The sequence below is a fragment of the Microcebus murinus genome, chromosome 4 (genome assembly GCF_040939455.1).
Source record: "Microcebus murinus isolate Inina chromosome 4, M.murinus_Inina_mat1.0, whole genome shotgun sequence".
In the NCBI taxonomy this organism is placed as follows: Eukaryota; Metazoa; Chordata; class Mammalia; order Primates; family Cheirogaleidae; genus Microcebus; species Microcebus murinus.
This window is the reverse complement of record NC_134107.1, coordinates 90,945,669-90,972,289: the sequence shown is the minus strand read 5'-3', so window position 1 is coordinate 90,972,289 and position 26,621 is coordinate 90,945,669. Positions and strand designations below refer to the sequence as shown.

Genomic DNA, 26,621 nt, shown 5'->3' with positions numbered 1-26,621 from the left:
TATATATCACTGTCTATGTATATCTGCCTATGCTTTTTCTACTTGGATGTCAAACTGGTATTTCAAATTTAACATACCTAAAACAGAACTCGTCCCCAAAAGATGCCTCTTATTTTGTTGTTCCATTTACCCAGTTGTATCACCATCTATCCAGTTACACAAGCTAAAACCTAGAAGGTGTTCTTTAATTACTGGACTACAAGGTGGAGCAGCCTTTCAGAAGGTATTCTTGAATCCTCTTTTCCTTGTCCCCCAAATCTAATCTGTTAGTAATTCCTACAGAGTCTATATAGATTCCCCAAATCAGTCTACTTTCTTCCATCCCTTCTACTGCCACCATAGTCCAGACCACCACCATCTTTCCTCTAGAGTACTGCAGTAGCTTCCTAACTAGTTGCTTTCCACTCTTGCCTTGCACCTCACCCCTACAGTTCACTCTTCACCCAGTAGGTAGATCACTCCCTGTCATGACTCTTAGAAAATCCAAACTCTGTGCAAGACCTTTTATGATCTGCTTCTGAAGGCTTATCAAATGGTGTTCCCTCTTGATAACCTCATTCCACTCATACGGGTTTTCTTTCTGTTCTTTGAATAAACCAAGCTCATTATTTCCTTAAGACCTTTGTCCTAGGTCTTCCCTTTAAGAAAATGCTCTTTTGAGCTTCCTGTGGCTGGCTTCTTGTCATTCAGATATCAATTTCAATATATCTCCTCAGAGAGATCTTCCCTGACCACTCAGCTTGAAATAGCCTTCCAGTCACCCCTTATCATATCATTCTATTTTATTTTTCTACAGAGTACTTATTACCATCTGCTTGTTTTCTTGACTGATCCTAGTCTTTCTCCATTAGAATGTAAATGCCATTAGAGCAAGGAACCTTGTCTGCTTCTTTCCTTTGGAAACTCAGTGCTAGAATACAACAATAATCATTTATTGAAAGCATGAGTTTCAGAGGCTTGGAAGCATGAAGCATAGGTTTCAGACTGCTGGGGTATGAAGTGTTGGCTGGAATAGGCAGGAGTGGTCACCAAGGGCCAGAAGGAAAAGGGCATTGGAGAAGTGGGCAGAGCTCAACTCAAGAGACAACTCATCAGCAATTCTCAGGAGCTTGACCTTATCCTGTCTTATTGATAGAGATTATCCAGTGGTCCTGTATGACAGCAGGTTATGGTAGGCAGAGGACAGATCATGAAAGGCCTTGGAAAGTAAGAAACAGTATATTTTCAATTGGCTTCTGAAATACTGTTAGGAAAATTGAGTAATGTCCAGCTTTGTGTATCAAACGATGTTCAAAATGTATTATTAGGCAGGCACCCTTATTTCCTTTGACTCTTTATCCTTGTCTTTCAGTCTGTTGCTCAGTTCTACATGTGGGTTTTATACTTTAACATCTGTAGTTCATGGCACGTGCTGAATCTACCTGTCCCAAATGCAAACACAGTAAGGCAGAGATTCAGAGAACCAGCCTGTTTTCACTTTTTACTGGGCCATGTCATATTCAGTTACTGATCCTAGTCCAGACCATCAGCCCCTTTGATTTCTTCTATTTCTAAAGCTGCAAGCAGGGTCTCCTACCATCTCTGTACTCTTCACTTGATTGTTTTGCCAGAAACTCCGGCTCTATGGCTCATGGGAAGATTCTGAATGTATTCTGAAAAAAGTGACTTTGTACTCAACCGTTTATAAGTTGGATAAATTTATGATGTGGAGCTGGTGAACAAGGCTTGCTTGCACCTCTGGGAATGGTAGAATAATATTCAAAAGGCTGTGGACTCAGTGACATCACAGCTTGTTGAGTGTTATTGTAATTGTGGTGCCTGATGTCGATCATATTTTTGTACTTAATCTTGAGGAAATATATATGATCCTATCTGAATTTGGCTACATATCTTTCAAACCTAGTGATTCAGCTCACAATAATATTAATATTGTGTCAAGTCTTTTCCACTGTGTCATTTGTAGACACCATCTGGGAATTGCCATCTGGGACATGAGATCTTGGCTTTTCTACAGAAGTCGTGTCTTCAGGTTGGCTGTACCGTATGTTATCACTGTGGGAATTGAAAGTAACCATTTGGTATGATATAGCTAACATTCTGGTTACGTGTACCACCTCCCTTCAGTCACTTTAAAAAGTGATAATCTGTATCTGACCTGATTCATTAAGTTCTTCTATGATTTTCCTTTTTGATCTTTTCAGCCTCCTTTGGAAAGTCTGGCAACTGTGGAAGAGACTGTTGTTCGAGACCGGGCTGTGGAGTCCCTGAGGCAAATCTCCCAGGAGCATACGCCTATTGCTCTGGAAGCTCATTTTGTACCTCTGGTGAAACGCCTAGCGAGTGGAGATTGGTTCACTTCTCGCACGTCTGCATGTGGTTTGTTCAGCGTTTGCTATCCCAGGGCCTCAAATGCTGTCAAGGCAGAAATCAGACAGTAAGATAGTTTTTTGGTTTTTGTGGGGTTTTTTTTTTTTAGTTATTTGGGATTATTGGGGATTCATAGGTGACAATTTACACAGTACCCTGTTACCACTGAGTGGCTGATACCAGGATAAGATTGATGTCATCATTTTTTATTATCCAGTTGAATATACTATTTTTATTTTTTTATTTTTGTTATTTCTAGGAATAAAAGCCTAATCATTAATGTTTGTAAGAGAAAACCTCTAAAATGTCTGTGTGTGTTGGGGCATGTTTAATCATGGTATCTGATGCAAAATATCTTCCTTATTTTATGTTGCAGGCATTTCCGTTCCTTGTGCTCAGATGACACACCAATGGTACGACGTGCTGCTGCTTCCAAGTTGGGAGAATTTGCAAAAGTTTTGGAATTAGACAGTGTGAAAAGTGAAATTGTTCCATTGTTCACTAATCTAGCTTCAGATGAACAGGTAAGTTAACTCTTAGTATTTAAGGGACAACATAGATATGCTACTCTCTTCTAAATTTTAGGAATTTCTTGTATTTTTTGTTCTTTTAATTTAATTTTTTTATTTTAGGAATGTCTTTGAGGAGGTTTGGTCCTCATGTTAGAATCCTTTTTGTAAAATTAATACTTAATTCTGAGCTGGATAAAGTGTAATATGACTCACTTCAGTGTTCTTACGTTTCTTTCTTAAGCAGACCATGATTTTCTTTCTCACCTTAGCAGCTGGTGAAAGAAGGGCAAGTCAGGGATTAAATGGGAGCCATAATTAGGAAGACTAAGCTGCATCAAGGGATAACATATCTTTGGGAATTGTCAGCTGTATTGTAGTATGAGGGAGTAATGTTTCCTGTTATTTTTAACTTCAAGATAAATAAGCATAGAATGTGTTAGGAAAGCTGTTTGACCCACTGCTTCCTCTGTACTAGTATATGAGAGTACGTTGCATAATAGCAATTTTAAATCCAAGGAACTGAGATCTCTTTGGTGTAGAAATAACAGTAAAAATAGCAAACACCTAAATAAAGTGCTTAATATTTCTCAGCCTGTTTTAAGTGGTTACATGTGTTAAGTAATTCAGTCCTCACAACAACCACATGAGATAGATACCCAATTTTACATATTAGGAGACAGAGGCCTAGAAAGTTTAAATAACTTGCTTAAGGTAGCATAGTTAGTAGTGATAGAGTCGGGATTTGAATCTAGGCAGTTTGGCTCCAGAATTCATGCCCTTCATAGCTAGGCTATACTGCCTCTCTGTAATGGTGCTTAGAAGGATCAGCCCCCAGAGTTCCTGGACTCTAGAATAATCCTTTTGGGTTTTTAATTTGTCTAGTGGCTGCCCTAGTATCACTTCATGTATACAGGACCACGAGTACTAGGAAACACATTGATGAATATCATTTTCAGATTCTAAATCTAATGATGATAAATCTTACTTTCAAAATAATTTTTAAATTTGTTAAAATAACAGAAAACAACATAAAATGTATACAACTTAATGAATTATTATAAGGTTATATTATCTTGTAGCTAGCATCTATGAAAGGTTATAGTGCTTTGACAACCAGTACCCCAGAAGCCGTCCATGGGCTGCCTTCCAAACATAGTCCTTCCCTCCTCTGCTCTCCACTTTTTACTCCCTTAAGAGTAATATTATTCTGACTTTTAAGGTAATCACCTCCTTACACTTTACACATTTTTTTGAGACAGAGTCTCACTCTGTTGCCTGGGCTAGAATGCCGTGGTATCAGCCTAGCTCACAGCAACCTTAACTTCCTGGGCTCAAGCAGTCCTTCTGCCTCGGCCTCCCTAGTTGCTGGGACTATAGGCATGTGCCACCATGCCCGGCTAATGTTTTCTATATATTTCTAGTTGGCCAACTAATTTCTTTCTATTTTTTAGTAGAGACGGGGTCTTGCTCTTGCTCAGGCTGGTTTTGAACTCCTGACCTTGAGCAATCCACCTGCCTCGGCCTCCCAGAGTGCTAGGATTACAGGCATGAGCCACTGCTCCCGGGCACACTTTACACTTTAATTACCCAAACATTATAGTTTAAAACAGTGCCGTCCAACAGAAATATAAGCTACTACTAATTTTAAGTTTTCTACTAGCCACATTTTTAAAAGTAAAAAGAAATAGGTGAAATTAATAATATATTTTACCCAGAATTTACAAAGTCTTATCATTGGAACATGTGGCTTAGTGGTTGCCACGTTGGACAGCTCATGTTTAGAATCCTCATTTGGAATTTTATTGATTACATTTCCCATGGTATAATTTAACATTTTCTCTTGTCCTCTATATTTCCCACAAAATAGTAGTTGAATCTGAAGTTAGCAGTTTTCTTTTGTGTGGGCCAGTTTCTATTGTCCCTGGTCAGTTCTGCTGTTATAATACAAAAGCACCCATAGATAATATGTAAACTAACAGGCATGGCTGTGTTAAAATAACAACTTATTTATGAAAACTGGTTTCCTCTTGAATTTGGCCAGTGTTTTCTCACCTGTGATCTTAAGGCTTAATCAGATTTAGGTTTGATATTTTGGGAGTGATAAGCATACTTCATAGGCAGTAGTGTGCTATTAGCAGCACCTGATGCTCAAAAAATTATTAAGTGCTTTGTATTAAAGTATGTATATGTATGTTCCCTCTGACCAATGGTAGAAAAGCTGCTTTTGGCTTATTCATTCATTGAAAAAATATTGAGCACCTACTTTATATCAGGCACTGTTCTAGTGCTGGGATACAGTGTTAACAAGGCATACACAGACCCTGTTCTCATGGAGTTTACATTTGAATGGAGAAAAACAAAAACAGATAAATAAAATTGGGCATTCCTCTAGACTGGCTAGTGAGAGGTGGCATAAACTGAGACACAAAAGAAAAACACCGGCCATGGCCCTTTCCTACAGTGTCAGAGCTCCTGGAAAAGAGAATTCCAGGAAGGGGGGACACCTAGTATAAAGGCCGTAAGGTTGGAACATAGTGGTTGAAAGAGACTAGTAAGAGATGAGGTTGGAGAAGATAGGCAGGGGCCAGATCACAGAGGGTCTTAAGTATAGTGTTTGGATTTTCACCTAGATTATGAGCAAGGTTGTGATATGTAATTTACATTTTTTAAAGATATTCTTGCTTCTGGATGGAAACTAAATTTTAAGGGGGTTAAGAGTAGAAACAGGAAGACCAGTTAGGAGGCTTTTATGATAATATGCAAGAGGCAGGGTATAGTGGCTTCCACCTGTAATCCTAGCACTCTGGGAGGCTGAGGCGGGAGGATTGCTTAAGCTCAAGAGTTTAAGACCAGCCTGAGTAAGTTAAGATCCTGTCTCTACTAACAATAGAAAAATTAGCCATGTGTTGTGGCATGTGCCTGTAGTCCCAGATACTTGGGAGGCTGAGGCAGGAGGATCTCTTGAGCCCAGGAGTTTGAGCTTGCTGTGAGCTATGATGGCGCCACTGTACTCTACCTGGGACAGTGGAGTGACACTCTTTCTCAAAAAATAAAAAACAAAAACCTAAACAAGAGATGATGGTGGTGGACTAAGGGGGTAACAGCGAAGATGGAAAGACTCTAGATACCAGATTTGATGGTGGAGTCAATAGAATTTAGCACTATTGGATTGGATGAGGGGAAGAAGAGTCAAGATCTAGATTTTTGGCTTGAGCAGCTGGGTGGATGGTGGTGTCATTTATAACATGGAGAAGCTTCTGGGAGAAGGAACAGATGTAGGAGAGAAAATCAGGAGTATTCTAGAAGACAAGTAGTTGATTAACAAATATTTATTGGCCTATATTTCAATAGCTGATAATAGTCTTTCGATATAGCATTATTTTTAGAATCTGAAAATATTTGTATAGCCATTACCAAGAACCTAGTTCTTTTTATACCCTTTTCATTTGTATACAGAGGGATGAATGTGTCTTAGGGAGGTTATTGGTGATCTACAGTTTTTTAAATTTGTAATATTTTTAAAGTTGGAGTCACTGTATCTCTTTCTTTTCTTTCTTTCTTTTTTTTTTTTTTCTTGAGAAAGAGTCTCACTCTGTTGCCCAGGCTAGAGTGCCGTGGCATCAGCCTAGCTCATGGCAGTCTCAAACTCCTGGGTTCAAGCAATCCTTCTGCCTCAGCCTCCTGAGTAGCTGGGACTACAGGCATGCACCACCATGCCCGGCTAATTTTTTCTATATATTTTTAGTTGTCCAGCTAATTTCTTTCTATTTTTAATAGAGATGGGGTTTTGCTCTTGCTCAGGCTGGTCTCGAACTCCTGACCTCAAATGATCTTCCCACCTCAGCCTCCCAGAGTGCTATGATTACAGGTGTCAGCCACCATGTCTGGCCTCTCTTTCTTGAGTGTATGTATGTATATTTACATACTATGTTATTGTACACAACTATTAAAATTTTAGCCAGGCACAGTGGCTGGTGCCTGTAATCCCAGTACTTTGGGAGATGAAAGAAGGAGGAGTTAAATTTTTGACCTATTTTTCCTGGGTGCTCATATGTTTATGTGTTTTTAGTTTCTACTTATATATAATGATTCTCAAATCTACAGTCTCAGTTCCCACTTTCACATTGATTTTTCTTAATTGTATATTTTCACTTGCAAAGCTGAGTTCATTAATCACATACTTTTCTAATTCTAACTTCTAATTTCCATGTCTTTTAGACATGGCTATCTCAAATTATTCTGTCCTTGATCTTAAACATTAAAATCCAACTGATTTTTTTGTTGTTGTTACTAACTTTTGATTGCTCTTTTCTTATATTTCTTTCTAAGTGATTATCTCATGCCTAAATGCTTATTACTCCCACCTTGAACTGAGTATTTTGGAAACTAAGCTTCCTAAGTGATTTCCCTTACCCTATTCTATTTGTTCTAATCTATTTATAAATAACTTGTACAAGTATACTTTTCAATTTTATCCCTCAACTTCCTATTATAGTAAGGCTTTGAGGACATCATTAAAATGTTCTTTTTTTTTCCACTTAATCTTTACGTTTACATTTAATTTTCTTAATAAAAACTCTGTACTCTGGCCAAGGCAATTACTTTGTTGTTGACTCTTAGAACAAAGTCATTTCTATGTTTATGACTTTGGCATGCCATTCCAGGCAAAGGCAGCAGCTATTTCAGGATGTAAAGACATGAAACTGCATATGGTGTGGTTGTTTTTTTTTCCTTTTTTAAACAACACCCACAGTAACACCGCCCCATACCACACACAGTGTCCCACAGCTCTCCGTAAATATTGTCTGACTTAGAGAAATTTTGTTCTTTTAGGATTCAGTGCGCCTTCTAGCTGTGGAAGCTTGTGTCAGTATTGCCCAGTTACTGTCTCAGGATGACCTTGAGGCCTTGGTGATGCCTAGACTTCGACAAGCAGCAGAAGATAAATCTTGGCGAGTTCGCTATATGGTAGCTGACAAATTTTCAGAGGTAAAATTAATGCATTTTAGGTACTAAAGAAAAACAAAAAACCACAGATATGCTGTTGCACTAAAAGTTTCTGAATTAATTCTTTTGGATGTAAAGTGTGTGGCAAAAGTATATACTTGAAAATTGCACTATTTTGTGTTGTTAATTCTTTTGTTAGGATACATTAAAACCTGTATAAATTTCTTTTATAGCTCCAGAAAGCTGTGGGTCCTAAAATCACCCTAAATGACCTCATCCCCGCCTTTCAGAACCTAGTTAAAGACTGTGAAGCTGAAGTTCGAGCAGCTGCTGCCCACAAAGTAAAAGGTTAAAGAGTTCAATTTATGTTTGTGTCATTCATTTTGGTGTATTTTTTTGTGCCAGTGTATTTGGTATTTTTTTTTGTTCTAGAATATGTGTCTTAAATATATAGAGATGATTTTAATATGTGGAAATGCTACATTGTCATACAAAGCCTTCCCCGTTTCTATTTAAAACCAAACAACCATTTTTTCTTATTTCTGTTAAAAAATGCTTTTTCAGGTTGGATTGATATAATATGCAGTGGCATAAAGATTGATGAAAAATTGCATTTAGAATAAGATTCATTTCCCCCTTAGAGCTTATTTGCTTAAACATATGATTTGATTTAACTTGCAACTATTGATACACCTGGTGCAGTGTCCTCATTTGGCACTTCTTAAATGGCTCTGTGAAAGCATTATTTTTTCTATTTCTCTCTTTTAGAACTTTGTGAGAACTTGCCTGTTGAAGGTAGAGAGACCATAATTATGAATCAAATTCTGCCCTATATAAAGGTAAACCTAACTTCAGTTTATTTTGTTTCACTTTGCCCAATATGAAGATAAACCTTACCTCATTTTTTTTTTTTGCTTTACTTTAAAGCTCTTTGAGTTTAAAGGTGGACATGGGATCAATGAGGCAGATATGTTAATGTATGAAATTGTTATTTATTACTTATTAGTGCCTGTTACAATTGTAAAATGGTTTTTAGTGCATAGGTTTATGCTACCTAACAACTGGCCTGAGGAAGCATCAACTAATCACAATTGAAATAGTGCCGTCTTGAAATTCTTTGGGAGATGGTATGGAAGTTTGTGTTATCTTGCAAGAAAGAAAAGCTTTTAATTTTGATTTTATTTTAGGAATTAGTATCTGATACCAATCAACATGTCAAGTCAGCCCTAGCTTCTGTAATTATGGGATTATCTACCATTTTGGGCAAAGAAAATACCATTGAACATCTTCTACCTCTTTTTTTAGCTCAGTTAAAGGATGAGGTGAGTCTGGCTATACATTTTGTTGTCTGTGATAGTTGGTATGATTTGATTTTGATTTGGAGTTTCACTAAAATAGGACCAAAATGTGGGAGTAGATAAAAATAACATAACTTATTTTAAACTAGTGGCAATCCCTAAGTTTGGATATGGGTTACACACTTACCAGAAAATGGGCACAAGGAGCCATTGAGGCAAACCTAAAAATGTCTATCCATCCTCTCTGCCTGATTTTTCCTTCATATTCCGTGGTTCCTTATCTTTGAAACTAATGTATCTTGGTTTTAAATTTTTTTTTTAATTTCAATAGATTTAGGAGGTACAAATGATTTTTGTTACAAGGATAAATTGTATAGTGGTGAAGTCTGGGCTTTTAGTGCACCCGTTATCCGAATAGTGTGTTTTGTAACCAATAAGTAATTTTTTATCACTCACCTCCCTCCCACCCTCCCCTAAAGGTTCTTTTATTTAAGTTTAAATATAGTTTAAAAAGTTACAATGATAGCTAACATTTATTTAGTAATTACTATATACTGGGCATGATCCTAATTGCTTTGCTCCTGTTGTTACATATAATCCTCACAACAATCTTATGAGGTAGATTTTATTACCCCATTTTACAAATGAGGATTCTGAGACACAGATAGATGTTGCAGATCTGGGATTTGAGTGCATCTAACTTAATTCCAGAGTTTATGCTTTTACCTACCTACAGACTTTTCACTGAAAGTTCTGGTTAAGATCACTTATATTTATGTGCCTTGAATTATTTGGGTACTCTCACCTGAGAGTACTTTCTCATTTTAAAATTTACTTAGCAGTTTTAACCTTATCCTGACAGGAGAATATTGGGTGAGGACATGACTTTTACATGTGGTCTTTTGGGGCTTGTGTACTTACAGTGTCCTGAAGTTCGTTTGAATATCATCTCCAATTTGGATTGTGTAAATGAAGTGATTGGAATCCGTCAGCTCTCTCAGTCTCTTCTTCCTGCCATAGTGGAGCTGGCTGAAGATGCCAAGTGGAGGGTCCGGTTGGCCATCATTGAGTATATGCCGCTGCTGGCAGGCCAGCTGGTAAGTGTGTGTGCTCCACGAATTGCAGGGTAGTATCAAATAGTCCAGTTTCACCGTGGCAAGTAGGAGGCCCAACTAGCCTGAATGGTTATGTTTGTTTAATGTGTGAGAGAATGTGGTCTTGTCCTTGTTGCCTGTAGGGTGGTTTTTATTTTTATAAGTGCATAAACATCTAACAAAAAGGTTCAAGTTGGGTATCCCTTATCTGAAAAGCTTGAGACTAGAAGTGTTTTGGATTTCAGATTTTAGAATATATGCATTATACATGCTTACTGGTGAAGCATCCCAAATCCAAATATCTAAACTCTGAAATGCTCCAATGAGTATTTCTTTTGAACGTCATGTCAGCACCCAAAAAGTTTTGGATTTTGGAGCATTTCAGATTTCAGATTTTTGGGTTTGGGATTTTCAACCTGTATAATAGAAACACATTTCATCTCACCACCACCTAAAAACAAAGCCACACCTAAAAACAAAGCCATAAAAGAATATGATCAGTTTCTTGGTATATATAACATAGATTTTGTAATATTTAATGTTTCTATAACTTAAGGAATATTTAACTGAAAAGGAAAGGAAGTATGGTTTCAAGGGAAGTCTGCTTTGATTTTTGCTTAAGGCAGCTTCTCTTTTTGCCTGTTTTCTGAGTAAAAATGTCCCTAGAATGTTCATATATTCTGATTAAAGGGAATTGAAGAATCACCATATAGAAAAGGAGTATTAAAGCTTATAATGTTAATATTTTTTTTTGTTTTGAGACAGTCTCACTCTCTTGGTAGGTTAGAGTAACGTGGCATCAGCCTAGCTCACAGCAACCTCAAACACCTGGGCTTAAGCAATCCTCCTGCCTCGGCCTCCCAACTAGCTGGTACTACAAGCTTGCGCCACAGTGCCCGGCTAATTTTTTTTTCCTATTTTTAGTTGTTTGTCTAATTTCTTTCTATTTATAGTAGAGACAGGAACTTGCTCCTGCTCAGGCTGGTCTCAAACTCCTGAGCTCAAGCAATCCTCGCGCCTCAGCCTCCCATAGTGCTAGGATTACAGGCACGAGCCACCGCGCCTGGCCTATAATGTTAGTATTTTGACCAAAGTCCACATTATCTATTTGAGTTTCATGATTAGTTTTACTCTGATACCACATTAATTAAAATTTCAAAGATGGGGTTTATAGCCATGTCCTTTTTTTTCTTTTTTAGTAGGTGCTCTAGACAGTTATTTTATTTTATTTTTTTTACTTTTTAAAAAAATTATGTATTTCTACTTTAAAAAAATTTTTTTATTTAAAAAAAATTTTTTTTACTGGTCAAGTAAAGCATTGGACATTTAAAGTTTATTTATTTTTGAGACAGTCTTGCTTTGTCACCCTGGGTAGAGTACAGTGGCGTCATTGTCATCGTTGCTCACTGCAGCCTTAAACTCCTAGGCTCAAGTGATCCTTCTCCCTCAGCCTCCCAAGTAACTGGGACTACAGGCATGTACCACTATGGCCACCTAATTTTTCTATTTTTATTACTGGCTAATTTTTCTACTTTTAGTAGAGATGGGGTCTGGCTCTTTCTCTGGCTGGTCCGAACTCCTGAGCTCAAGCGATCCTTCTGCCTTGGCCTCTCAGAGTGCCAGGATTACAGGCATGATGAGCCATCGTGCCTGGCCCACTTTTTAAGTTTGAAATACTCTTACCCCTGTTGGTAGCACTTATTACAGAGTATTTGTAATTATCTGTTATAATCTTGTTGGGGAGATAAACAAGTGATCCCTTTTAGGGCCGGGACTGTGTTCAGGGTTTTATTTCCACTGTCCATCATAGTGCCTGTCATTAATTAGGCACCTAACATTTGTTGATTATTGAACAGATAAATACCTGAATATTTTTTGAGGAAGCTCATGCTATGTCATTTTACTGCTAACATACTATAGTTTGTTTTCCCTGCCTCACCCCCATTTCCATTCCTTTCAGATCAGAGCATATGGGATTTCTTTATTTTTCTTGGACCACTGAACTTGTGTTGCTAATTCAAGAAATAGCCAGGAAACATGTGTCTTGTGGATGTCTGGCATTACATGTTTTATAAAATTTGAAGTGTCCCATTCTTCAAAATGAATGCCAAAGATAAAAGTACATCACTAATAAGGTCATCTAGTTGTCATGTCACCCTTTTCCTTTGTCACTCCCAAATGCTGTGGATCATCTTCTCTTCACTGGTGACTGTCATGGATCAATCCTCCAGGGTGGAAAGCAGCAGTGGGTAACTGGTTTGCTGAAGACTGAAACAAATGTCCAGAAGGGAGGGTGAATTTTAGTACCATTTCTTTCAACTTCTGCTCCTTCTAGACCTGGAAAGTCTCCAAGGGTTGCTAGCTATACAGAGCAGTATGGAAGCAAACTAGGTGATGCCTTTGGTTGACTTACTACCAGTCTGGTAGGGATACTATTCATGCCTCAGTCATGAACATTTTGTTTTGTAATTTAACCTCTTGTTAGTATATATTGTCTCCTTATTTTTTCTTTATCTGTAAAGACTTTTCTATCAAATAGTCAATTTATAAAATTTTCTTTCTTTCTTTATTTTTTTTATTTTGTTTATTTACTGGACCTTCAGAGTTATTTTTTTCCTTTTCTTTCTTTTTTTATTTTATTTTTTTTTATTTTGATATTTATAAAATTCTCTCAAGACTATGTATGGCCTGATTTGTGGACCATGGTGAGTAAATGTGAAGTTAAACCACAAAAAATTGGAAAATAAAAGTTAATTAAGACTGAAGGAAAAACCCTCCACCTAAAATGAAAAAGATATCTTTGAGAGCTGACATGGTAATCTAAATGTATGGCAGAACTTGTGGTTATAATGATCTGTTTATATAAAACTATTTAGTCATATTCTGTCACTATTTTTGAAGCATTATAATGTTATATTAATATTATATCTTTTTATTTAAAGTATATAATCACTGGATGGGAACTTCTTATAATTCAAAGAAGCAAGAGTGTAAACATGTACATTCCAGAAAGGAGGCACTAGGAAAGTACATATCACAGCGTTTCCCCACATGCTGCACAAGTCCCAAGGCTGAGAAGTCTTCTAAAATCAGCTCCTGGAGCTCATCTCCAGCCTGTGCTGAAGTGGCTACCTGTTGACAGTCAAAAGGAGCAGGGCTAGGGGAGCCAGGACAGTTCTGTGCTCCAGGTTCTACCTGTGACTCCGTGCTGGTGTTGCTTCCCCTGTTGTGTTACTTTCCCTCCAGTGCTTTATCCTAGCGTCCCAGAAATACTCTCTTTAACTGGGGATATCTCTGTGTCTTGATGTCAGTTGCTTCATTTTTAAGGATTTATTATGATATTAACCAAAAAGGGAACATAATTGGCAATTATTAATATTATTGACAGATATTTTCATTTTTACAAATAATCTAGATTTTACTTGGCTGACCACCCACACTGCATTCTTCTTATTCTTCTGTAGTATTGTATCTGGCTTCTGGCCACTCTGTTCTTTCCTACTTATTAGCAGGGCCTGTGCCATCTCACTTATGATTTTCTTTGTTTATATGATTTCTCTCCAATAAAATAGATTTATAGTTTGTTTGTAAATCCAGTTACATTTCTTTTCTGGCTGTCTCATGAATTCAGCTTCTTTTGGAAATGAGTGGGTTTTTTAGCCTTCAGGTAACCTTGGTATAATATAGTTAGATCATCTTGGTTTCTAAACTTTGGAGATGTGTATTAATAGAATCTTCTATATCCATAGGGTGTGGAATTCTTTGATGAAAAGCTGAATTCTTTATGTATGGCCTGGCTTGTGGACCATGGTGAGTAGATAAGTTAAAAATAGACTATTATGGAAAACCTATGATTTTGCTTATGTCCCATGATGTTCATATGTTTCCTTTTTCAAAAAGAATCCCAGTCCAACCAGATATTTGCCATAAAGTCCAGTCCTCTGAATAAAAATTTGACGTTTCTACCAGGTTTTTTATCTTAAATTTTATTTTATATCTGTCTCTTTGCCCTGTTTCTTATTCTATTACATCATCTTCACAGTATCTCTTTTATGCATCTCCTTACTCCTTCTTTATTCCAGGATCTTGTTTGACCATGGCATTATTGGTTTCTTCAACTATAGACTAGGATGGAGAAGTATTGGAGATAGATGAAAGGCCTGGGTTGGAAGAAGTGGCTACTTGGCTTTTTTGAGGTGACAGAGAAAATCATATACAGTGGGACAGTACAGGATTCTTAGGAAACACCAGCTGTGCCCTAGGATAGAGAGGGTCTGGATTTCTGGTTTTAGTGAAAGGAAGGCTTCCTGCTTCCATCCTGACTAACAACTGCTACATTGCTAGGACAGTACGAGCTCAGGGCAGGTAGGTAGGACAGCAGGAATGAGCAGTGACTTTCTGGTGAGGTCTTGGATAGCTGTATACCAGCCAGCAGTGGGAAAACGAACCCTCTGCACCAGCTCCCAGGTCCAGACTTGGCAGCTTCAGTGTAGCCTTGGACCTGTTCTGATAAGTGCCACTGAGGGCTCGTGTGACATTGTCCTTGAGCATTGGTTCCATATTTTGGTGGTGGATACAATAGGAATCGTGTTTCAGTTCCACAATCTTACATATACTTATGTATGTATTGAGTATATTTCTTTGTTCATCTGTGGGCATTTATGCTTGCATATTTGGGAAGAATGAGGATATTTGGAACTGGTTATACATATAGGTGGTTTTGTTAAAGGCCTATTTGTATCATATGATAGGTAATATGATTAAGTGTGAAGAGGAAACGTGTGAAAAAGTATGTGAAACTCTACAAGGGCTTACATATGTGAATATTTCCAGTGATTTCAAACTACTATGAAGATTTCTTTCTTTTTTTCTTCCCTAAAGTTACCTGTTCATGTCCTATTATTTTTTTCTTTTTAAATAAAACTTAAATTTGGCAAATCATGGTAAAGAAAGTCTTTTTTTTTTTTTTTAAAACAAAATGTTTATATGATTTCTGATAAATAGTTAGTGGGAATGGCACATCCCAGCAAATCAGTCTATACTTTTTTTGAAAGCTAGATTCTAGATTAAGACTGTTTTATTCTGAGGAACTTTTAAAGTACAAACATTCCACAAAGAATTAAATTCCTGTTACCCTTTCTCCTTTCTCTGTAGGATTGTACTCTCTATGCAACTTAATTACTCCTTTCTTTTTTCTGATTTTTTTTCTTCCAGTTTGAGAGCAGTAGAGACCCTTGTTTGTTTCACTGCTAATGTGGGGACTGTGAGCATTTTTTGAACCAGTGAAATGGCAGCTCTGAAATTGTTCTATGCTTAATTAATCACAGGGGCTTTTTGTTGTTCTTTTGCTTTTGCATTTTTTTTATTTATTTATTTATTTATTTATTTATTTATTTATTTTTGAGACAGAGTCTCGCTTTGTTGTCCAGGCTACAGTGAGTGCCGTGGCGTCAGCCTAGCTCACAGCAACCTCAAACTCCTGGGCTCGAGCGATCCTTCTGCCTCAGCCTCCCGAGTAGCTGGGACTACAGGCATGTGCCACCATGCCCGGCTAATTTTTTATATATATATCAGTTGGCCAATTAATTTCTTTCTATTTATAGTAGAGACGGGGTCTCGCTCTTGCTCAGGCTGGTTTTGAACTCCTGACCTTGAGCAATCCGTCCGCCTCGGCCTCCCAGAGAGCTAGGATTACAGGCGTGAGCCACCTCGCCCGGCCTGCTTTTGCATTTTAGATAAGCAGTATATAGTGATCACTGATCAGAGTTTTTGAAACTTTTTCTCCTAGTTGTTAAACTAGTAAAAGAATGTTGTGAAAAATCCAGGGAAGTATAAGGAAGAAAGTATTACCTATATTTCTGTGGTTGAGTGGACAGTATTAATCAGAGGGAGGAATTTAGAAGGGGAATTTGTTTTTTATACGAGAAAGTATCAAAGTTAGCATAGAGTGAGGTAAATATTAAAAAAGCCTTGCAAGTCAGCCAGACCTTGGGGAGAATGGGAGAGAGAGAGAAAGAGAAAGATAAAACAAGGAGAGAAAACAGGCAGAACTGTGGAATGGTTTGCATTCTTTTGACAACAAAATTGAGAGGAGCCAAGAACATAGTAGGCATCTGGCCAAGTAGAGTTTAGGGCAGCTAAGGCTTTGTTCAAGGCTGAGCAGGTGTGTGCCGACTCTCTGGTTACTCTGGCAGTGACCTCCCTTGCTATGTGGCATGATGATAAGAAAAAACTCAAGCGTATTAAAAAACAGTAATTAGAGAGTACACATGCTTTAGCTAGCCTCATCTTAAGGGGAAGAGAGGATGGGAGTTGGGTCCAAGACAAAGACTATAATGTGAAGGGAAAGAATCTGTGCTACAGGTAAAAAATAGTTGGCTTTAACTTGCTCTGTAGAGAGTGCTTCTGGGTATTACTGCTGGCTTGTTTCTTCCTTAGACTGGTCAATTTAAGTAAGTGTTGGTGATAAGAGGTATTGTTACTCATCTTTGCTGTCTTGCCTGTTCTTCTCAACATCATTGCCCAGAAGGATCCATGGACTGGGAAAAACAAATAATTCTTGTCTAAAGGTGTGTATAAATTGTCTAGGATTGGGACTGTCGCATGGGTAGCTATTCCTGACCTTCCTGTTGATAATCCAGGAGGACTGGATCCACCTGATGAGAGAAGTGGAACACAGTATCAGTACCTACCACCCTTGATTTATCTAAGCCCTGATTCTGAGTCTTTCTGGTTCTGAGAAGTGACACCAGGCTTGTCTTTGTTCATTGCTGTATATAGCAACTAATTGTGAGAAGATGGTAGCTCAGACCTTTATTATCTATTATTCTTTTTTTTGTTTGTTTGTTTGTTTTGTTTTGTAATCTTTTTATTTTTTATTTTATTTTTTTAATTTTTTTTTTATTTTGGCATATTATGGGGGTACAGATTTTAAGGTTTCAATAAATGCCCATTTCCCCCCCTCTATTATTCTTTTTGATAAATGATCTTGTACGGCATTATTAGATCTTAAGGCACATTTATTCACAAAAGACATTTGATGTCTTACCTCAGCCTAAACGTTTATTTATTTATTTTTTTAGACAGAGTCTCACTTTGTTGCCCAGACTAGAGTGAGTGCTGTGGCATTAGCCTAGCTCACAGCAACCTCAATCTCTTGGGCTCAAGCAATCCTTCTGCCTCAGCCTCCCAAGTAGCTGGGACTACAGGCATGCGCCACCATGCCTGGCTAATTTTTTTTGTATATATATTTTTAGTTGGTCAATTAATTTCTTTCTATTTTTAGTAGAGAAGGGGTCTCGCTCAGGCTGGTTTTGAACTCCTGACCTCAAGCAATCCGCCTGCCTCAGCCTCCCAGAGTGCTAGGATTACAGGTGTGAGCCACCACACCCTGCCAGCCTAAACGTTTTTAATGGAGAAGTAGCAAGTCGGTCTATAGTTTTAATTTGCCCTTGTATAGATGAACACAGTGTCCTCTACACAGTCTCCTGGATGTCTTTCTCCACTCATTGGTCTTCTGTTTTTATATTCCTTTCTTTTTTTTTTTTTTGGAGATAGAGTCTTGCTCTGTTGCCTGGGCTATAGTACTGTGGTGTCAGCCTAGCTCACAGTAACCTCAAACTCCTGGGCTCAAGCGATCCTTCTGCCTCAGCCTTCTGAGTAGCTGGGACTCATCCGTCTTCTTGATGCTGCTTGAATAATTTTGCTTAAATACCACATTGGCCATTGGGTCACATGTTGGCTTTAAAAATCCATCAATGTTTTTCTCATCAGGTCTAAGTTTAGCTTTCAAGATACTCTGTAGTCTGCATCCGCAGACAGTTGTCTAACCTTAAAGTCTCACGGGTTTCAGTTTTTTCCTTTGTGTCCTGGGTACATTTTTCTATCCTTTCCAGGAATTACTCCCCTCTTCTCTCTACTTACACAAATCCTCCCTAGTCTTCACTGCCCAGTTCAAGGTCTGTTTCTTTCCTGAAGCCTTCCCAGACTTCCCTGTTCATTCTTCTCTGCAGTCTACACTACACAGTACCATACTTCATTATAATTCATTATAATTGGGCTAATACCATGTGACTTCTCAAGAGTGCATTTGCTTTAATTTCTCTGATAAGAGTACATGACCTCTGAGGACAAGTATCTTTTTTTTTTTTTTTTTTAAGAGACGGAGTCTTGCTCTGTTAACCAGGCTGGGGTGCAGTGGTAGAATCAAATCTCACTGTAACCTCCAATTCCTGGGCTCAAGAGATCTTTCCCCCTCAGCCTGCCAAGTAGCTGGGACTATAGGCACGTGCCACCACATCTGGCTAATTTTTCTTATTTTTTATAGAGATGGGGTCTTGCTATGTTGCCCAGGCTGGTCTTGAACTCCTGGCCTCAAGTGATCCTCCTACCTTGGCCTCCCAAAGTGTTGGGATTATAGAAGTGAGCTACTGTGCCTGGCCTGTATTCTTTTTGTAACAAGTAGCATGCAGTAGTCATACATATTTGTTAATTAATTAACGATGCATATATTGAGCTCCTTGCATCCCTTGCCTTGGATGTATACATTTTGAAACTATAACAATAATAAATTAGTGTATTATGCATCATGGCTGATCATGCTTGTCATTGCCATATGAGTCTATGTGGAGTGTTTACAGAGAGGTTTTGTTTTTAGTCCACATTTGATGCTGATGTAAGTAAACTAGGTTATGTTTATAAAGTAGTAAGCAGTATGAGACTGTGTTTTTGACCTCTTCTGCAGTATATGCCATCCGAGAAGCTGCCACCAACAACCTCATGAAACTAGTTCAGAAGTTTGGTACAGAGTGGGCCCAAAATACCATCGTTCCCAAAGTGTTAGTAATGGCAAATGATCCTAATTACTTGCATAGAATGACCACTTTATTCTGCATTAATGTAAGTATAACATAGCTGTTATTGCTAAATTCAGGGATTAAAGCAATTGTTAACAACAATTTCTGAATTCTGAATACTATTTTCTCCTTGGAATATATTGCTTATACTGATTAATTTAGATAAGAGATGAGAGAAAATGTCAATTTTAAAATTCATGTTAAAATATATGGTATTATATTAAAAGTTGCAGTTGTGAATTCTGGTCTAATTTTCAGATTCTTTGAATGCTACCTTGTGTCCCTTATTTGGATGCTCAAACTAGAAATATTTTCCTATTGGTCATTTATTATATTTTCTTATTAAATATTAATTTGTCTCATTAGATTTTTGGATTTTTTAAAATAATAAGTGTTTTAAGTGTGCCATCTTATTTGTTTCTCTAGGCACTGTCTGAAACCTGTGGTCAGGAAATAACCACTAAGCAAATGCTGCCCATCGTATTAAAAATGGCAGGAGACCAAGTAGCAAATGTTCGTTTCAATGTGGCCAAATCTCTACAAAAAATTGGACCAATACTAGACACCAAGTAAGATTTTAGTGTTATTCTTGTTTTAAAAGTATATTTTAACTTTACCTTGTAGTGGAGGGTTAATAGCTAAAATTGAGTTCGGTGATTTTTCACTTAAGATCTGGGTTTATTTAAAGAGAATAATAAAGTACTTTAGTAACCTTTTTTGATGATGGCCACTCTGACTTTTCTATTTAAACTCTGTATATGTGTAGATCATTCACGGAAGCTAATTTTGCTGAGAACTTCTTTAGAAATTATTTTGGATATTTGTCAAGTTTATAAGTGTTTTAAAATATTTTTAAAAATTTTAGACTTCAGAAATTACCATAGAGCACATATATCATAAAGGACTTCTCTGGCCCACTAGACTCTGTCACAGGTAATACTTTGAATTTCAGTGCTTTGCAGGGAGAAGTTAAGCCGGTGCTACAGAAATTAGGTCAAGATGAAGACATGGATGTCAAATACTTTGCACAGGAAGCTATAAGTGGTATGTATTTCTGTTTTCTGCCTTGCAGCTTATGTTTTGGTTAACTGAGATTTATCCCTATTATGTGAGTGGTGTTAAGTGGGCAGGGTGGTAAATATTACGGGAGACAGGGAGGGTGGTGAGTTTCTGGAATGCTGGTGCCCTCTTTGTTAGAAACTTCTTGGCCCATCATTCTCTCATAAGTGAATAGGCCATTTTCTCAGTTCCATGTCTAGGACTGGATAGGAAAATGATTGTTACTGGTAAAAGCACTTTTTAGTTTGGATTTTAATCAATTTTTGAAGTTTAACTTCTGGTTTGGCAGAGTAAAGAAAATGACTACAATGAGAAGTTCTTAGTCTCATGCTTTAGGATCATTGTTGTCATGCTTAATATTCACATAGATCGTTCATGAACTTTCTGTACCACTAACCTGATTTTGTTTGGAATTTTCCAGTTCTTGCGTTGGCATAATGAGGAACAGGAGGGAAAAGCCTTTACAAAGTTCTTATCACAGATTTCTAGACATTGTGTTCTTAAACTGGGTGGAGAAACTATGGAAAACCTTCAAGATCTCATCCAAGCAAATGGCAGCAACTTAGAAGAAATCAAATTTCAGTGACTTGATTCTTTAAAAGATGAAATGGGATTGTTTTTTACTGATCTTCCTTGTTGGGATACGTATTTAAAAGCCATTCTTATTAATCAATTCCTGACACTTGGTACAGTCATCTCTTGATTGTGTCCTAATGCTTTATCCGGCACCAACGGGGTTCCTGCATCCTCACTGTTTAATCAGGCCCCAGCCACTTAATATTCTGGACAGAGCCTGGATGGGTTTGGATCCAGAGGTGGAATGGAGTGATTCTTTTGATGTTTACATATATGTGTGTGTGTCTCCATCATTCCATAGTTAAATGTACATGTTTAGGATAACTTCATAAATTTTCTATTTGGGAGATACATTGAGACTTGACTATAGAGAAAACCACATTTTCCTGGATTATGATGGTCTGCATTGGTGTCATGAAACAGGAACGTGGAAGCTCAGGGTTAATGTATTGGTTGTTTTGGTTTTTATTTGCTTGATTTTGACTGTAATCATGTCACTCAGAAACCTGAAGTGTGGATGCATCTTGCTGCTAATGTGTGATGTTGACACTTAACTTAATTTCAACAGCTTACCACCGTGACTGTATTCAAAAATACTTCTCTCTTTCTGGAGAAACTTTTATTTTAGTGCTTCCTAATAAGCAGTAGTTCTACTATTTCATTGTAAGATTGCAGTTTTATATTTCAAATGAGTATAGGAACAGCCACAGGTATAATACTGAGTAGATTTCCTACTCCTCTTGGTTCTGTTTTCAGGAGTCTGGTCCTTGCTACGTTGCTACATTGTACAGTAGCTTTCCAAACTGAAGTTTCTTTGCAAATTTTTTAGTATGGGTGATGCTGGAATCTTATCATTTGAAGTGTTTGTTTTTCTACTTTTACAGTAAAACCTCATTAATTCTGAAATTGAAGATAATGAGTTAACCAGAGGAGTTTACTGAAGCAAATTAATAGCATTTAAGGAAGCAGTTTGAACTACTTAAACAATTTTAAAGCCCTCTTTAAAAAGCACCCATTTACCATGTGATATGCCAAGTACCAGTCTTTTTAATCATATAAGACCTTCCATGAGAATCTGTAGGAGGCCACACCTTTATAAAGATACATTCAGTTTACTCTTTATCCTTCATATATATGTATGTATTTTGTGGAGAAGTTAAATTTTTTTTTTAAATTATTTATATATTTCACCTAATCAAACTGATCTTATCTCTAATGAATTCTAGTTAATGAGGTTTTACTGTAGCTTATTTTTCTCTCTGTGCATCTTGTTATGTAGTTGCTTGTTTTTATTTTAGTTTTTGAATTGCTGATTTCATTCACAACCTCTTAAATCTAGGGAGCCCTGTTCTGTTTTGTGAAGGTCCAAAAGACTCCTATAAAACTTTGTACATTAAATAATTATATAAAACCAAGCTGACTAAATACTTTTAAGTTTATCATACCTTAAAAAAACAGAACAGAAATTTTAAATCAGAAATTATCTGCCTGCATTTTAGACTGCCAAATAACCTTATAGTAAGTTTCCATTTCATGACTTTGGGCCAAGGATTAAATATTTTCCTAAGAAAAAATCTTTTTATACATTCTCATTTTAATGTCTTAAACTATTATGCTATAAACATTTTAAATTTTAGTTTCATGGTTCTTTATTTCTATGACCTGCAAGTTACGTTTCTCTTCATTGAATTTCACATGTGAGAGACTTTGTCTTGATGCTTGAAACCATTTGCATTGGAACCATTGCTTTATTCTTTATTGGAAATGTCATTTTCATTGGTTTGGGGATAGACTTAAGAGGCCCTTGTGTATCCCCCTGGGGTACCCTGTGCATGGACTATTGAAGAGAGAGACAGTAGCTCTTGACTGCTCAAGCATGGGTCATGGAGCTCAGCTGGGGCCCTGTCTTTTGGGGGTCACGGTGAGGAGCTTCATTGTTTGTTTCTGACCTAAGCAATAGGGAATCCCTTTTGTTAATTCTTAAGAATTGTTCTTTGGTTCATTTTATCCATGGATTAGTTTTCCTATCTTGATTTCACTAGAATATAAGCTCTAGGAGCTTTGTAAGGGCAGGGATTTTTGTCTGTTTTGTCTTCTGTATCACCAGCACCTGGAACAGTGTCTGGTATACATAATAGGTGCTCAATAAAAATGTGTTCTATGAATGAATTTCTAAAATATGTCCTCTGGTGTATTGCGTGCGTGGAATAAGCCACCAAAAGTAGCACATTGTGTCTCGTTTTCTCATCGACATAATTAAAGATTTTTCTGCTCTTAGGAAACAAGCTTTATGTGGCCCTTCTCCAGTCTCCTGACTTAGGCAACAGTTCTATGTGGATTTGTCTGATTGCCTTCAGCATACATTGCTGTTGTTTTTCATCCTAGTAAGTTTACATCAATTGTTTGGTTGATTAGGAAAGTAAAGCAGAGACACACACATAAACCTATGCCAATAAAAATGTCTCAGCCACAGTGGAATTCACCTTTGTGTTTCTTTCTACAATTTATGTGGGTTTTACCCCAACAGGTTTAAGAGACCAGATCTTGTTTCTCCATCTGTGCTGCCAAGAAGATGTGAACCTAAAGATACATCTTGTTTCATAAGAAAAAAAGGTTAATATGTGGTGCCTGATGAGGCCTTATTGAAACAATGGGCAGCCCTCTGCTCACAGAAATACCACAGCTTGGCCACCATGATGCAGGGCCCCTGGGGGTCTTTGCTGGACATCTGACTCAACAGAGATGGCAGCATGTTGCCATCCAAGTTGCAAGCATCCAAAGTGCTTGCATAGACCTCCAGGGGAAACAAACATGTCATTCCTGGCCCAGTGGTTAAGCTGTGTTAATGCTTTCTTGTTACAATTTTGTTCCTTTATTAACCGCTGTGTTGTCACTGAACTCAAAGTCTGGTACTTTCCCATAGAAATCACATTGGTTCCATCCCCCCTGAGGATGGCAGGGCAGGGCAGCCAAACAAGTTGGGTGCTTGTCCTATCCTCTTGCCTTCTACTTCAGTTCCTCTGACTTTTCTTTATTGTGACACTCCTATCTTAAAGCCTCTTGTTTCTCCACTGCTTGGATATAAAATTAGAGGGAGAAGGCCCTGTCACCTCATGTTCTTGCCGTAACAGATGAGGTGATTGCCGGCCGGTGTTATGTAATTGTTTCCCTTTGATTCTCCAGTATTTGTTTCCATTCAGTTCCTTGCTCCTCTCTTTCCTATTCCCTCACATGTCTCCAGTCTTCTCTGTACCTAGAATAGTCTGCCTATCCCGTTTGCCTCCACGAGCCTGCTGTTTCCAGGAAATTACATAATGTTCAGTTGAGATGGAAATCTTCTGGAGGATGAAGAGAGTTTAATTACTCATTGCGTAGAAAAGCCAAGCCATTTTTTTCTCCAGAGTTGTTCTCTTAGCTGGTATTATTAGTTCTGAAAGGAGCTGGGTCTTTTTTGTCTGGTAAGGGTTTTGTAGGTTGTTCATAACCAAGATGTGGGGAAGCACCCTGCTGGGCACCATGAGGCCCCGTGGGGCAGCACTCCGTATGACTTCTGAGGGAAAGGCACCTTAGATAGGGTCCTGAGTTGAACCAGTTTTCTCTGCCCAGGGGCCTTGTCCTCGTAGGTTGCTGGGCTTCCCATCCTGGTGCTAGAAAACCGAGGGTATCCTGGCCAGGAGTTACAAGTGGGCTGGGGAGGGATGTGCCTGGTCAGGGACAGTTACAGCACCACTGTCTGTATCTCTAGTGGTGGCACAAAGGCTGAGGAAGCTAGATTTTCCTGTGAAGGACAGTGAAACGCCCAGCACCCCTGGGGCTGAAAAGAACCACTTCCTGAGACCCAGAGTACCTGGAGAGGACACTGGGAAGGTAAGTGCTTCAGAAGCCTGGGGCCGAGTCCTGCCCTCTGAGGGCTGAGGGCAGCCAGTGTGGCCTGGTCCTCAGGGAGATGCAGCGGGATAGGCAGAGGAGCAGTACCTCTTACCCTGTCCCCAAGGGGACAGCCCATTTTAGGGGCCAGGAGGGTATATTTTTGAAGCCAGTTGCTCTGTTTTGCTGTCTGTATTATGGGAATACTGTATGAGGAGTGGGCTCGATGTCAGAACTCTTGTCACTTCTGTGGCTCGAGCGAGGTCTATCCTGTCATCTCACCACAGTCAGAGAGCAAGCCCAGGAAGTAGACAGAGGTGCTTATAGGCAGGGGCTACTTCCATTTTCCTCAGTATATAGAAAGTGATTTGCTACAGTTCTTTTCAGGTAGTTATTTCTATTCAAGATAAAAATGATTTCTGTCAAGTTTTTCTGTGTAATAGTTCAAATGTTTTATAAGCCCCATTTGATGTCACTCTGCAGGGAGAAGGTGTACAAAAGGTTCAGGTCAGCAATCAAAGTTGGTGCTGGCCACTGCCCAGGGCCATTCATCAGGAGGTGATTTATGATTTACAGATGCATTCAGAAAAGGAGCACGGAGAGGCTCAGCCTCCTCGTGCTGATGTCAGGCTGCATTTAGTTCACTGGAAGAATTTGGCAGTCTCACACCCACTCCAGTGGGTTCGCTTAGTCAAAATTCTGACATCAAAAAGTCTGCCTTTGAAATCTCATGGCTTTTCATTTTATGTGAACGGAGGCCACAAAAACGATTTTCCCTGTCGTCCAGGCCCTGAACTGCAGTCATGTATCTTAGAACGTTCTCACCTTCCTGCCGGGCTGCACACTGTTGTCCTGGCAGCTCCAGCCGATCCTGCAGTGGGCTGTGTGGTGGGAGGAAGGGCAGGTGACTGTGCTGGTAGCCTCGGCAGGCCCAGGACCCTGACAGACAGATGCCTGACGTGGCCAGCCCTTCACGTCCTCACATCCACTTCATAGAACTTGGCCTTAGGGAAAAGAGCTTGGCTGAAAGAGCAAGATGGTGTTATATTTTTCAGACCTAAACCATAGACTTAAAGGAGAAGAAAAGAGTTATGTTTTCCTACAAATTCAGGGCCAACTCCTCATGCCATTAAACGCATGGTATGCACCTGACACGAGTGTGGAACGTTGAGGTGGCCTCCCCACGGCCGACTTGCTCAGCTCTGATAAGGCCCCTGGCTGGGCCTTCCACAAGCTGAGGACACAGTATCAGCTGCCATTCCTTGAGCTGTGCAGCACCTTTTCAAGCACTTGATCAAATCTCATTTAATCCTCACAACAACCCTAGGTGGTAGGTGCCGTCATCTCTGTTTTTCAGGTGGTCGTGAATCTCCCCCAACTATGTTGTATCTATTTGGGACTCTTCCAGGAATGGAGGCTTGGTGGTGCTAGGCCTGTGAGGCTGTAGCTCATTTAATCCAGAAAAATCCTCTGCCTGGTGACTCAGGGAGCCTTCCCTGCATTTGTTTCACTTAAGGAAAATGACCTGAGGGTGAGATGGAAAGGGAATTGGCTGTTGCCAGGCAGAGCCCTTCATGTCAGGGGCCAGCAGCCAAGTGAGTGATCCAGGAAGTCATCCAATTGCAAACCAGAAATCGTCCTTAACCCCTCACTGTCTGCGGTGCGTAGCAAACTCGCCAATCCGTCCAAATGGGGTAAGGGTGAAGGCCTAGCTGTGGAGAGCCCTGGGAACTCTTCTCAGTCCTCAGGTAGCCTCAGGGCCCTCAGGGAGCCATTTGACGCTCCAGGCTGGGCCTGCCACCACTAGGTCCAAGAGAAAATGGCCCAAGGGGTGAGAGCCAGTTCCTCTTGGTGAGGCGTGCCTCCTTGGCACCCTTGAAGTCTGCAGAGGTGTCTGTGTGCTGGATGTCGCATGTGTCCCCCCATGTGGGACCTGCCAGGGAGCACCGTGAGCCACCTCCTACACCCTGCTCTGCCGCTGGGTGCTTTCTGGCAGAGTTGCTGGCAGGCCTCTGTCAGACAAGGGTTAACAGGGGATTTGTTTAT

General features: G+C 38.9%; 1 protein-coding gene across 4 annotated transcripts in view; it reads left to right on the top strand.

The window, feature by feature from the left end:
* Window positions 1–26,621, top strand: part of PPP2R1B (protein phosphatase 2 scaffold subunit Abeta) — a 37,294-nt gene that overhangs the window by 2,837 nt on the left and 7,836 nt on the right. For 3 of the 4 annotated variants that reach the window (XM_012749556.2, XM_012749555.3, XM_076002502.1), the window contains exons 4-15: window positions 2,202–2,434; window positions 2,744–2,891; window positions 7,713–7,868; window positions 8,060–8,174; window positions 8,595–8,665; window positions 9,014–9,148; window positions 10,048–10,221; window positions 13,968–14,028; window positions 18,962–19,116; window positions 19,500–19,642; window positions 20,026–20,117; window positions 24,454–24,575. In XM_012749556.2, the coding sequence (XP_012605010.1) occupies window positions 2,202–2,434; window positions 2,744–2,891; window positions 7,713–7,868; window positions 8,060–8,174; window positions 8,595–8,665; window positions 9,014–9,148; window positions 10,048–10,221; window positions 13,968–14,028; window positions 18,962–19,116; window positions 19,500–19,642; window positions 20,026–20,117; window positions 24,454–24,575 (1,605 nt within the window). Of the gene's footprint in view, window positions 1–2,201; window positions 2,435–2,743; window positions 2,892–7,712; window positions 7,869–8,059; window positions 8,175–8,594; window positions 8,666–9,013; window positions 9,149–10,047; window positions 10,222–13,967; window positions 14,029–18,961; window positions 19,117–19,499; window positions 19,643–20,025; window positions 20,118–20,553; window positions 23,187–24,453; window positions 24,576–26,621 lie in introns of those variants that run through there. The other variant, XM_012749558.2, reaches the window with a different exon arrangement.